General features: G+C 37.8%; 1 protein-coding gene across 1 annotated transcript; it reads left to right on the top strand.

The window, feature by feature from the left end:
* Window positions 1-8955: 8955 nt before the first annotated feature.
* LOC130680161 (olfactory receptor 6M1-like) lies at window positions 8956-9903 on the top strand. Its single transcript, XM_057490383.1, has one exon. It carries the CDS (start codon window positions 8956-8958, stop codon window positions 9901-9903), a length of 948 nt encoding a protein of 315 aa, XP_057346366.1.
* The last annotated feature ends 896 nt before the right edge of the window (window positions 9904-10799 follow it).

Genomic DNA, 10799 nt, shown 5'->3' with positions numbered 1-10799 from the left:
CACTAAACATTTATTTAGGACATCTATATGGTACCTTGTTCTGTGTCAAGAGTGCACAGAAGTGTGGCTGAGGTCTTAAAATCTGTAGGCAGATTAAAAAGCATCATACATTATCAGTAGTGAGTATTATAAATTTTCTATGGAAAACTAGAAATAAATGAGGATTCAGTGTCCCATCAGTCCTTGAAATATTTTTCATCATAGTAATAGAGGGTTGCAGAAACACTCCAGATCCTGAGTCATAAAAGCCAATGTCTAATATTTGTTCAGGCACTAACTTCAATAAGTTTAGTTGCATTGCTTCTCTAAGCTTCCATTTGCTGATCTGTAAATGGTGGCAAGAATTTCTACTGTGCATCTCGTAGGGCACTTGTGGCTATAAAATGAGATTAGTTGAATAAAAGTAACATTGTCATCACATGTAGAGATTGGTAGAGTGGAAAGCAGGAAGCTTTCCTCAACCATAAGAAGCTTCCCCTTTGATGATCTTCACCATGTGAAGAGGAAATATTTTTAACTCTGCAAATAATATGGCAAGGAAACAAATTTAAAAACTGATGGATGAAGAGTGTCAAATGCCACTTGTAAGAAAAGGATCTATTCTGCTTCAAGTCAGGTGTATGCCTGCTGTGGTAGTGTCAGCCTCGGGTTCTCTTTATCCTTACCTGCTTCTATTAAATGTGGACTAATTTGAGTCACTAGCTTTCTTTGTTCTGAGACAAGGTTCACCAAGATTATTAGTACTTTTTTTTTGTATTAAAGTGTTCATATACAATATTACATTGGCTTCAAATGTACATCACAGCAGCTCAACAGTCTCTATGATCAACTTATAGTGAGACTGTGAATTTTTGTGCCCCTTTATCTCTACCTCTTGCCACCCACCCACCTACCCAACCCCTCCCCCTTGGTAAGCACTCATCACTTCTCAGTGTCTATGTGTCCATTGCTGTTTTGTTCCTTTTGTTCTGCATTGTTTTTATACTCCACAAGTAAATGAAATCATTTGGTACTTATCTTCCTCCACCTGTCTTATTTCATTGAGTATAATACCCTCTACATCCATCCATGTTGTTGCAAATGGCAGGATTTATTTTCTTTTTATGGATGAATAATATTCCATGTGTATATGTACCACCTCTTCTTTATCCATTCACCTATTGCTGGACACTTAGGTTGCATCCATATCTTCACTATTGCAAATAGCGTGGTGATACACATAGGGGTGAATATATCTTTTGGAATTAGGGATTTTGTTTTCTTCAGGATATATTAGTATTAGTAGATTATTGGGTCAAATGGTATTTCTAGTTTTAAATTCTGAGGAACCTCTATACTCCTTTCCACAACAGTTGCACCAATTTACATTCATACCAACAGCATAGGAGGGTTCCTATTTCTCTGTATCTTCACCAGCATTTGTTGTTTCTTCTCTTTTGGATAGTGGCCATTCTAACTGCTGTGAGGTGATATATCTTTGTGGTTTTAATTTGCATTTCCTTGATGATTAGTGATGTGCAGCATCTTTTCATGTACTTATTGGTCATTTGTATTTATTTGGAGAAGCATCTGCTGAAGTCATTCACCCACCTTTGGAGGGGGGGCTATTTTAATGTGGTTCTGACTTGGATTTTATTTTATATTTTTACTAAAGTATCATTGATATGCAATCTTATGTTGGTTTCAGATATGTAACACAGTGGTTCAATAGTTACCCATATTATTAAATCCTCACCTCCCTGGGGTGCTATCAACGAAGTACGATGTTACAGAATCATTAACTTTATTCTCCCTGCCACACTACCATCCCCATGATCAACTTAAATTGTGGTTGTGAAGTATTGTGCCCCTTTATCCCCTTCCGCCTCCCCACTATACCTCCCCTCCTTCTCCCCCTTGGTAACCCCTAGTCCCTTCTTGGTGTTTGTGAGTCTACTGTTCCTTCTGTTTTGCTTTGTTTTTATACACCACAAATAGATGAAATCATTTGGTATTTTTCTTTCTCCATCTGGCTTATTTCACTGAGTATAGTACCCTCTAGATCCATCCATGTTCTTGTAAATGGCAGGATTTCTTTTCTTTTTATGGCTGGGTAATATTCCATTGTGTGTATATACTACATCTTTATCCATTCATCTACTGATGGACAATTAGATTGCTTCCATATCTTTGCTACTGCAAATAGTACAGTGATAAACATAGGGGTACATATGTATTCTTGAATCAGGGATTTTGTTTACTTCAGGTAAATTCCTAGCAGTGGAATTGCTGGGTAACATGCAAACGGCCAGTTGGTACATGAAAAGCTGCCAATCACTAATCATCCGGGAAATGCATATTGAAGCTTCAAGGTGATATTATCCCACACCTGTGAGGTAGGACATGATAAAAAAAAACAACAGATAACATTTATTGACAAGGATGTGGAGAAAGGGAAGCCTTCAGCATTATTTGTAGAAATGTAAATCAGGCACAGAATGGAGTTTCCTGAAAACAAACAAAAACATCCAGCAATTCCATTTCTGGGAATATAGCCAAAGGAAATAAAATCAGTTCAGAGATATGTGCACTCCATGTTCACTGCATTACCATTCACAATATCCAAGAGATGGAGATGACTTAAATATCCAAGGGTAGGTATATGAGTGTGTGTGTGTGTGTGTGTGTGTGTGTGTGTGTGTGTGTGTATAAAATAGAGTATTATTCAGCCTTAAAAATAAGGAATTCCTGCCATTTACTACATGGATATACCTAGAAGGCGTTATGCTAAGTGTACTTAGTCAGAAAGAAAAACAAAAATACTATATAATCTCACATATACATGGAAATTTTTAGAAAGTCAAACAAAGAGTAGAATGGTGGAATCAGGGACTGGGGAGTATAGGGAACATGCTGGTCGAAAAGCACAAACTTTCAGTTATAACATGAATAAGCTCTGGGGATCTGATGTACAGCATGGTGACTATATTTAATAATACAGTATTTTGTGCTTGAAATTTGCTAAGATAGTAGGCCATAAACATTCTTACAAAATCAAACAAATGGTAATGATGTGAGGTGAAAGATGTGTCAATTAACTTGATCATGATATCACATAATCATGTATATAATATCCAATCTTAATGCATCAAATTTTATTTATCAGTTATACCTGAGAAAACTTAAAAAATAAAAAATAAAATGCATAACATGATTCCACTGTACATGCGCTAGAATGCCAACATTTAAAGGCCTGACAGCACCAAGTGTTGGCATGGATGTGGAACTGTGGGACTTTCGTGGATTCCTGGTACAAATTTAAATGCTACATGACCTTGGAAAACACCTTAACACTTCCTTATATATTTAAATGAATACATACCATAAAACACAGTAATTCTGCCTCTCTGAATGTATCCAAAAAAATGAAAACAAATATTCACTTGAAAACATGAACTCATATGTTCATAGCTTTATTCATAAAAGACCAAAACTGAAGACAACTCAAGTGTTCATCACTTGGTAAATAAACAAACAGTGATGTATCTATACCATCTATACACATAATCTCAGTAATACAGAAGAAGAAACTACTAATGCCTGAAACAGTTGGATTAACCTCAGAGCATCAGATTAGGTGAAAGAAACAAAAACACAGAAGACTACATGCTGTGAGATTGCATTTATATAAAATTCTGGAGAATTCAAAATTGCACTGAAAACATCACTGGCTGTCAGGGGCTGGGGTATGGAGGGGAGAGCATTGCCTGCAAAAGGGCATGAGGGAACTGTTTAAGATGATGGAACTATTTTAAACCAAGGCTGCATGAGTGTATATGTTTGTCACAACTCAACAAATTATTGCATTTTGCAATAGACAACTTACAGTTGTCTATTGTAAAATACTACATAGACAGATATATTAGTAAATAATCTCAGCTTTGGAAGTGCTTTCAAGCTTATTTCAATACACTATGAATATTTCAGAGAAAAGCATTTTTAAGTTTTCCTAGTTTTTGGTCCCAGAGGCTTTAAAGCAATTCTCTAAGTTTTTCTTAAAAGAAACAAGCACCCAAGTGTATCTCCTAAGAGACCTTCACCTTGTAACTGTCATTAGTCACTTCAATTCTAACAGTCTGTGAATGCAATAATAATTAATCTTTTTATGCCACCATCCCAAGTGCCATTCTAAACCAAATCTCTAAAGGTGAACAAAAAATCATTAAACATCACAGTTCATCCGATTGTAGTCACTTTCATATAAGCAAGGTAATAGTATTTTCTAGGCAGTTAACAAGGTGGGTATCTAAAATCAAGTCACAATAAGCCAGATGAATGAACAGGAGGGACGTAACCAAATGATGAAAGTTTAGAGACGAACTTGATTGAATGCAAATACACGCTTTAACAATGAGGGCTTAAAAGGCAATGATGGGCCTTTAGAAATAGTGAGTTTAACATCGTTGAACAGCACCGTGGTGGAGACATTGCAGCATATTTTAGGACCAGGCTGGCTCATATACCCTTAAAGTTCTAGTACAATTTATAGCTTTGAATAATTCCAAGTTTCTGGGTGAATCCATAAAACAAATTCATTGAATAGATAAAAATTACATTCCTACAGAGAAAAAAGAATGAGAATTAGGGAGTTTTCATCATTTTTGTTAGGAATCTAAAATAGAAATCAGACGACCTGCTCTTAATTCAGTTCTTTATTACTTCTTTCATCTCCAAACTTAACCATTCTCTCCCCTTGGCAAAAATGTGATTCAGAGCACATACTACTTCTAACTCAGAAGCGTCTTAGAGATTGAGATACACTGGATTATAAAAGAAAAGATGAAATGATAGTTTAATACTTTGCATTATTCTTGCTGTAAGTCCAGATACAGTAGATTTTTTTCTGTGGGAGGAAGAAAAAGAACTGGGAAAAGTTATCAGAGGTTTATAAAAAGACAGATTTTCATTCAAAGGAGGACGAACAAAGTACTTAAGCAGAAGTTGAATTAACATTTCGGTTTTTTTTGGAAGAATTTAACTATCATAAGAAGAGTGTCAGTTTAAGAGCAATTTATTTAGAATTCAAAATTAAAGCAATTAAAAGAATTTTAAAAATAATAACTGCAAAGGAAGAAAAACACCATAATTCAAGACTATTAATATATTTGAATGAAGAAAGTACCAACTGCTCTCCAATCGGTGTGATGTAAGTATACTTTATTATGTAATTATCCATATCAATACCTTAAACAGTGTGAATCTTCCTAAAGTTCTTTACATGTTTATTTTAGAAATTGAAGTGTAATTACTGGTCTGCCAAAAATTTTAGAAAGTGATATTAAGTGTTATAGCTACCCCACGAGTATGTAAATGAAAGTTTTTAATGGATTCTACTTACAATTAAACTTTATCACATTGCACTGCAACAGCAAAGATCTCAAATTATCGCTAATGCTCACCCGCTGCCACATCTTGGTCCTTTTCTGCTCCTCCTCCCCAGCCCTATGTGGTTAACAGACACTTGTTGAAAGCAAAGTATATGTACATCACTGTGATAGGCCTTTTCTAAGGACGTCGACTACAGCACTATGACTATGTCATGTCAGAGATGAGGAAGATAAGGCTCAGAATGCTTAAAAATCATTTAAAGGTCACAAAGCCACAAGTGGACAAACAAGAAATAAAACACAGCTTCATTGATTCCAAAACCTATTGTACTTTTTTCATTGCTCCACATTTATCTGATTAAACACTGAATCTTGAAATGTGTAAGTGTGCAATTTTATGCAATTCTTAAAGGATGCACAGAAAAATGGTAATGAAAAAAAATACCAAAAAAGAAAAACAAAAGCCTGAATTTGGAAGGTTATATTTAAATTGTTAAGCACAGATTGTCGTGTTCCAGAATGTTTCCTCCCAGACGTGATGGGCTCCTAAGGACACAAAGATCAGCTAGAAAATGCTAACACAAAGAAGCCACGTTGTTTCACTCACAGCAGGTTAAGAGACTCCACGAAGGAGAGCAATGCTGCATCTTTACTTCTTCTCAAAGGAGTACATTTAAGTAAGTACAACAGAATGGAAAGCTCTAGATGTCATTGTTTCCGTGGTTATGTGAGCCTTATGACAACCATGGTGAACAGGAAGTCTGTGCTCAATCATCCCGCAATTTTTTGTTAAAAAGTGACACAAGCATCTTACTGTGCTGATGGACAGGGACCGTGATGGGGTACGTGGTGGGGACTTGACGATGGGGGGAGTCAAGTAAACATAATGTTGCTCATGTAATTGTAGATTAATGATACCAAAAAAAAATAAATTATAAAAGTGACATAATGCTTTTGATGATCCCAAATTGCCTTCCTCTTACAATAACGGAGGAGAATCAGGCTCCTATCCGGACCACCAAAGACTATAAAGGCAAGAAAAAAATACAGGACACGATGGAGGTGGTGAGACAGTTAACGAGAAAAAGTGGGAACAAAGGGATGGATGACAGGCAGCTGCTTGAGGATCCACATTGTTCTGTCTCAAAATGCCATAAAATCTCCAGTCTTGACAGTGGTGAAGGGGAAGGGGTAACAGAGAAGCCATTTTAAGCATTTCTAGGTGTCTACACAGTGTGCTCAACTGTGTTTTTACCCCAGATCTGCATAATATTGATACTTGTCCACCAGATAAGGTTATGCCTTTTTGTGCAGTGGGAAACAGCTTGGAAGTGCATTATGTGGGTGCGGGAGCCGTGGGAGAAGGAGTCAACATTAGAATAATTATGGTGGAAAGAACTGCTGCTAGTACGAAGACCCTGTTTCAATGGATGAGACCCTTTGGCGTCCTTTGGTAACAAGATTAAACAAACTGCCTTGTAACAGTTTGGAAGGTTACCGCTGGAATTGGAAAAATGCCCCCTTGCTACTGTAAACTGCTGTGCTTATCCTAGACTTTCCCATTCTTGTGACCCTCCCCATCTCTAAGCCCTGAAAGACCTGATCATTTAGGTACACGTGGTGTTTGGATCCCTTCCCCCAACCAGCATTACTATCACAGCATTCAGTCATCCAGAACTACACAGACCACAAAGAAACAGAGAACGGGCCACACACACCAGGAAGGCCCAGGTTATGATGAAAGTCTGGATCTGATATACGAAAATGCAAACTATGGAGATTATTATTGCTTAATCGTGGGATAGCTGCTACCCCATGAGTAATCAATTCTGATTTAATATACAGTTAATAAATGAGCACCTTTTGTGCTCAAAGGATGGGGGACTAAACAGATAAGGTGCCTGTCATGATGGAAAACAAGGGAAATATTTAGACTAGAAAGAAATGTGTCGATGACCAACGCACTTCTTTACCAGAGGTGGAATCTGGTGCCAAGAATCGAAGAGAAAGCAAAAGGGGCGGTACTACTAAACTCAACAGCGTGTCAGGTTATTCAGCTCCAGCTGCACTTGAAAATCACTCTTAGGTGGGTGGGAACCACTAGGCCTTTTAACGGAGTTCACTTACCAACAACCGAGAAATGTCAAAGACTTCTAAGAAACCCGTATTTCCTTAATGAGAACAGAGAAGGGGAAGAAAATCCTTATTCATAATATGATAGGGATGACTTGATTTGTGGGATAAATGAATGGTGAATAGAAATAATGAAGAAACTATAAGGATCTAAGAAATGCACAGAAAACATTGAAGATGGAAATCTGTTCAGAAAAAAAATGTCCTTAAGGCGAAAACAATTCCTAGGAGTTCGTTTTCTCAAAGACCATGAAGAAAATGACCTCCTTAAAGAGGAACTGGATGGGCTCCATGACTGAAAGAACTAATTCTGGGTTCATAAATCAGTCACTTTAATTTAAAACTACAGGATTAGCCACAAAATAATACCTCAAAGGATAATGCTTCGACTGGATATATAGACTGCAACAGATGTTCAGCAAAGTGGAGCAGTATTCAAAGGTTAAGCCGAGCATTTCAAACACCATCTCTCTACACCCACTTTTTTGCACTCTATTAATAACCTGGTCTTCAGATGGCTGCAAATAATATAACGTGTAATAGGTCTTTTTCAGAGAATCTGTAAGAATCACTTGGGAACAGTGTGGGGCAGGGGGTGGGAATGTGTGTTATTCTTCTGGATGATGCCATAGACATAACATTACAAGGAGCAAAGAACACACTAATCATTTTACCAAAAGACTTTTTAAATATTCAAGAAGGTTATGCAAGTTCTGAAGCATATATAATTGACCTACTTGTTCTGTAACAACGTAGACAAAAATCTGCCTTTATAATAAAGAGAAACAAAGGAAAATTATGCAGTCTTATGGAGCGATCCGTTTTTGTAACATCAAAATAACTTGGGTCCAACTACATAGCATGTTGATGCTCAACACAAAACCAGTAACAAAAGTGAGTAGAAACAGCCTCCTTTTTTTTGACTCTCTTGGTCAGTTTTCAGAGTATCTGCATTTGGTTTAGACAATACCTGAAAAGCTGAAATAACTTTGAGAGAAGTGACTCAATGTTGGTTAGCATTCTATCATTCCATTTCCCAAGGAGATTGACTGGGTTCTCAGTTAAGTCTGTCTCTCTTCTTCAACACAGAACTTAGCAGGAAAAATAGCAGGTCAAGTAGAGTCAAAGAAAGGGAATGAGAATTGGGTAACAGAGAACAAAATCCTAAAGATTAGAATTTTGTAGGACCATGGAGATAATTTTAAATGTGAGAATACTGAGGTTAGTATTTACCCAGCCGTGTACATATAACCATACACATGTCTCATACATGTAAATTATCCCAGTCTTACATGTATTAAAGTCAGAGGCAGGATGAAAGCATACCGCTCTCCCTCTTTACTCTAGGGTTTTATTCTATCATCTAGTCATTCATGAGAATTCAAATTTAAGCTGGTTTTCATCTCTGTTATGATTTTTTTTTCAGAGACATGCTGCCCACTAGGATTGGCCTGCAATGGACACGCACAACGGCACCGCAGTGACTGAATTTACCCTGACCGCCTTCCCGGCTCTCCACAGGCTCCAGGTCTCCCTCTTCGTGGTCCTCCTGCTCACGTACACGCTCACGCTAACAGGAAATACGCTCATCATTTCCCTCATATGGGCCGATAACCGCCTCCAAACCCCAATGTACTTCTTCCTCAGTAACTTGTCATTTTTGGATATTTTATACACAACATCGGTGACCCCAAAGCTCTTGGCCTGTCTCAAAGAAGGCAGGAATGCCATATCTTTGGCCGGCTGTATGACCCAGATATACTTCTTTTTTTTCTTGGGAACTGTGGAGTTTATCCTGTTGGTGGTGATGTCCTATGACCGCTACGTGGCCATCTGTAACCCCCTGCGCTACACCGTCATCATGAACGGCAGGGTCTGTCTCCTGCTGGTTCTGGGATGCTGGGTGGGGGCCTTCCTGTCAGTGCTCTACCCAATTATTGTGGTGTCTAGACTGCCTTTCTGTTATAGGGAAATTAGTCACTTCTTCTGTGACTTGGCCCCGCTGCTCCACGTGGCCTGCATCGACACTCATTTCATTGAGATGATAAGCTTCATATTATCGACACTTATCCTCCTGACCTCTCTGGTTCTCACCACTGTGTCCTACACCTACATCATCTCTACCATCCTGCACATCCCATCAGCCCAGGGACGTCGGAAGGCCTTCTCCACCTGTGCTTCTCACATCACTGTTGTCTCCATCGCCTACAGGAGCAACATCTTCATGTATGTGAGACCCAGCCAGAGCCAGTCACTGGATTTTGACAAAGTGACAGCTGTCCTCACCATAATGGTGACCCCTCTTCTGAACCCCTTTATTTATAGTCTTAGGAATGAAAAGGTAAAGGAAGTTTTGAGAGAAGCTGTCGAGAAAATTATGTTCTCATTGCACAGGAGAACTTAATGTTTGTTTGTTAAGAGTGGCTAATTTCTACTCTTGGGCTCAGTGTACACACAGGCATGCTTCAAGACCAGAAAATCAAAGATAGTAAGTTAAGATATTGACAAGGCATTGTGAACATCAGATACAAAATATTGTAGTCAAGGCCCAAGGAGAAAATTCTGCCTTAGAGAGAATAAAGTGCTCCGAACTCTATTTTTGGATCATCTCGCACAGAGAATATCATGGAAAACAAAAATGCTGAAGTCAGAAAATCTGAATTTCAAGCCTGGTTCTATCTCATTTTCCTATCACATGATACTTTTCCTATCTGAATCTTATTTTTCTGATCTGTGAAGTAAGGAATACAGTTTGTGGTTTTACTTTTTCTTGTTGTTATTGGAGACTTAACCAGAATGCTCTACGAAATGCAACCACAAAAGCACATGTAATTAAATGTGAATCCTTCTTACTGGGTCTTTTAAGGTGTTGGAAGATGATTCCCTATATCTCTGAAAGCCAAATACTTAAATAATAATAACAAGGAAAAGGAGACTATACCTCAGGATTTGTCCAGTGTCCTAAAATATGTACATATATTAATATGCATGTTAATATACACAGAATATATATGGATATATATTTAAAACTATCTGAGTTCAAAACTAATTTTCCTGTAGGGGTATCTCATTGTTCCAATTGGAATACTGATTTACTTATTTATAAGAGGAAAATGTTATCAAGGAGTTTAATGACCTGTCTCCATGAAGCCACTGAGCAGGTGATATGCAGATAAGCACTCTAAAAGCAGAGCATAGGAACAGAAGTAAGACAACAGGCATCTCTAAGATCAAAAAGGGTTACTACCAGTGTGGTCATTGACCTTCTAGCTGCATGGACACCTGGATAAAGATGGAGGC

The sequence above is a fragment of the Manis pentadactyla genome, chromosome 13, assembly GCF_030020395.1.
Source record: "Manis pentadactyla isolate mManPen7 chromosome 13, mManPen7.hap1, whole genome shotgun sequence".
NCBI classification, from domain to species: domain Eukaryota; kingdom Metazoa; phylum Chordata; class Mammalia; order Pholidota; family Manidae; genus Manis; species Manis pentadactyla.
This window is presented reverse-complemented; position numbering and strand designations above follow the sequence as displayed.

Coding starts and splice junctions, on each gene's coding strand:
- LOC130680161 (XM_057490383.1), top strand. CDS start 8,956: ATGGACACGCACAACGGCACCGCAGTGACTGAATTTACCCTGACCGCC.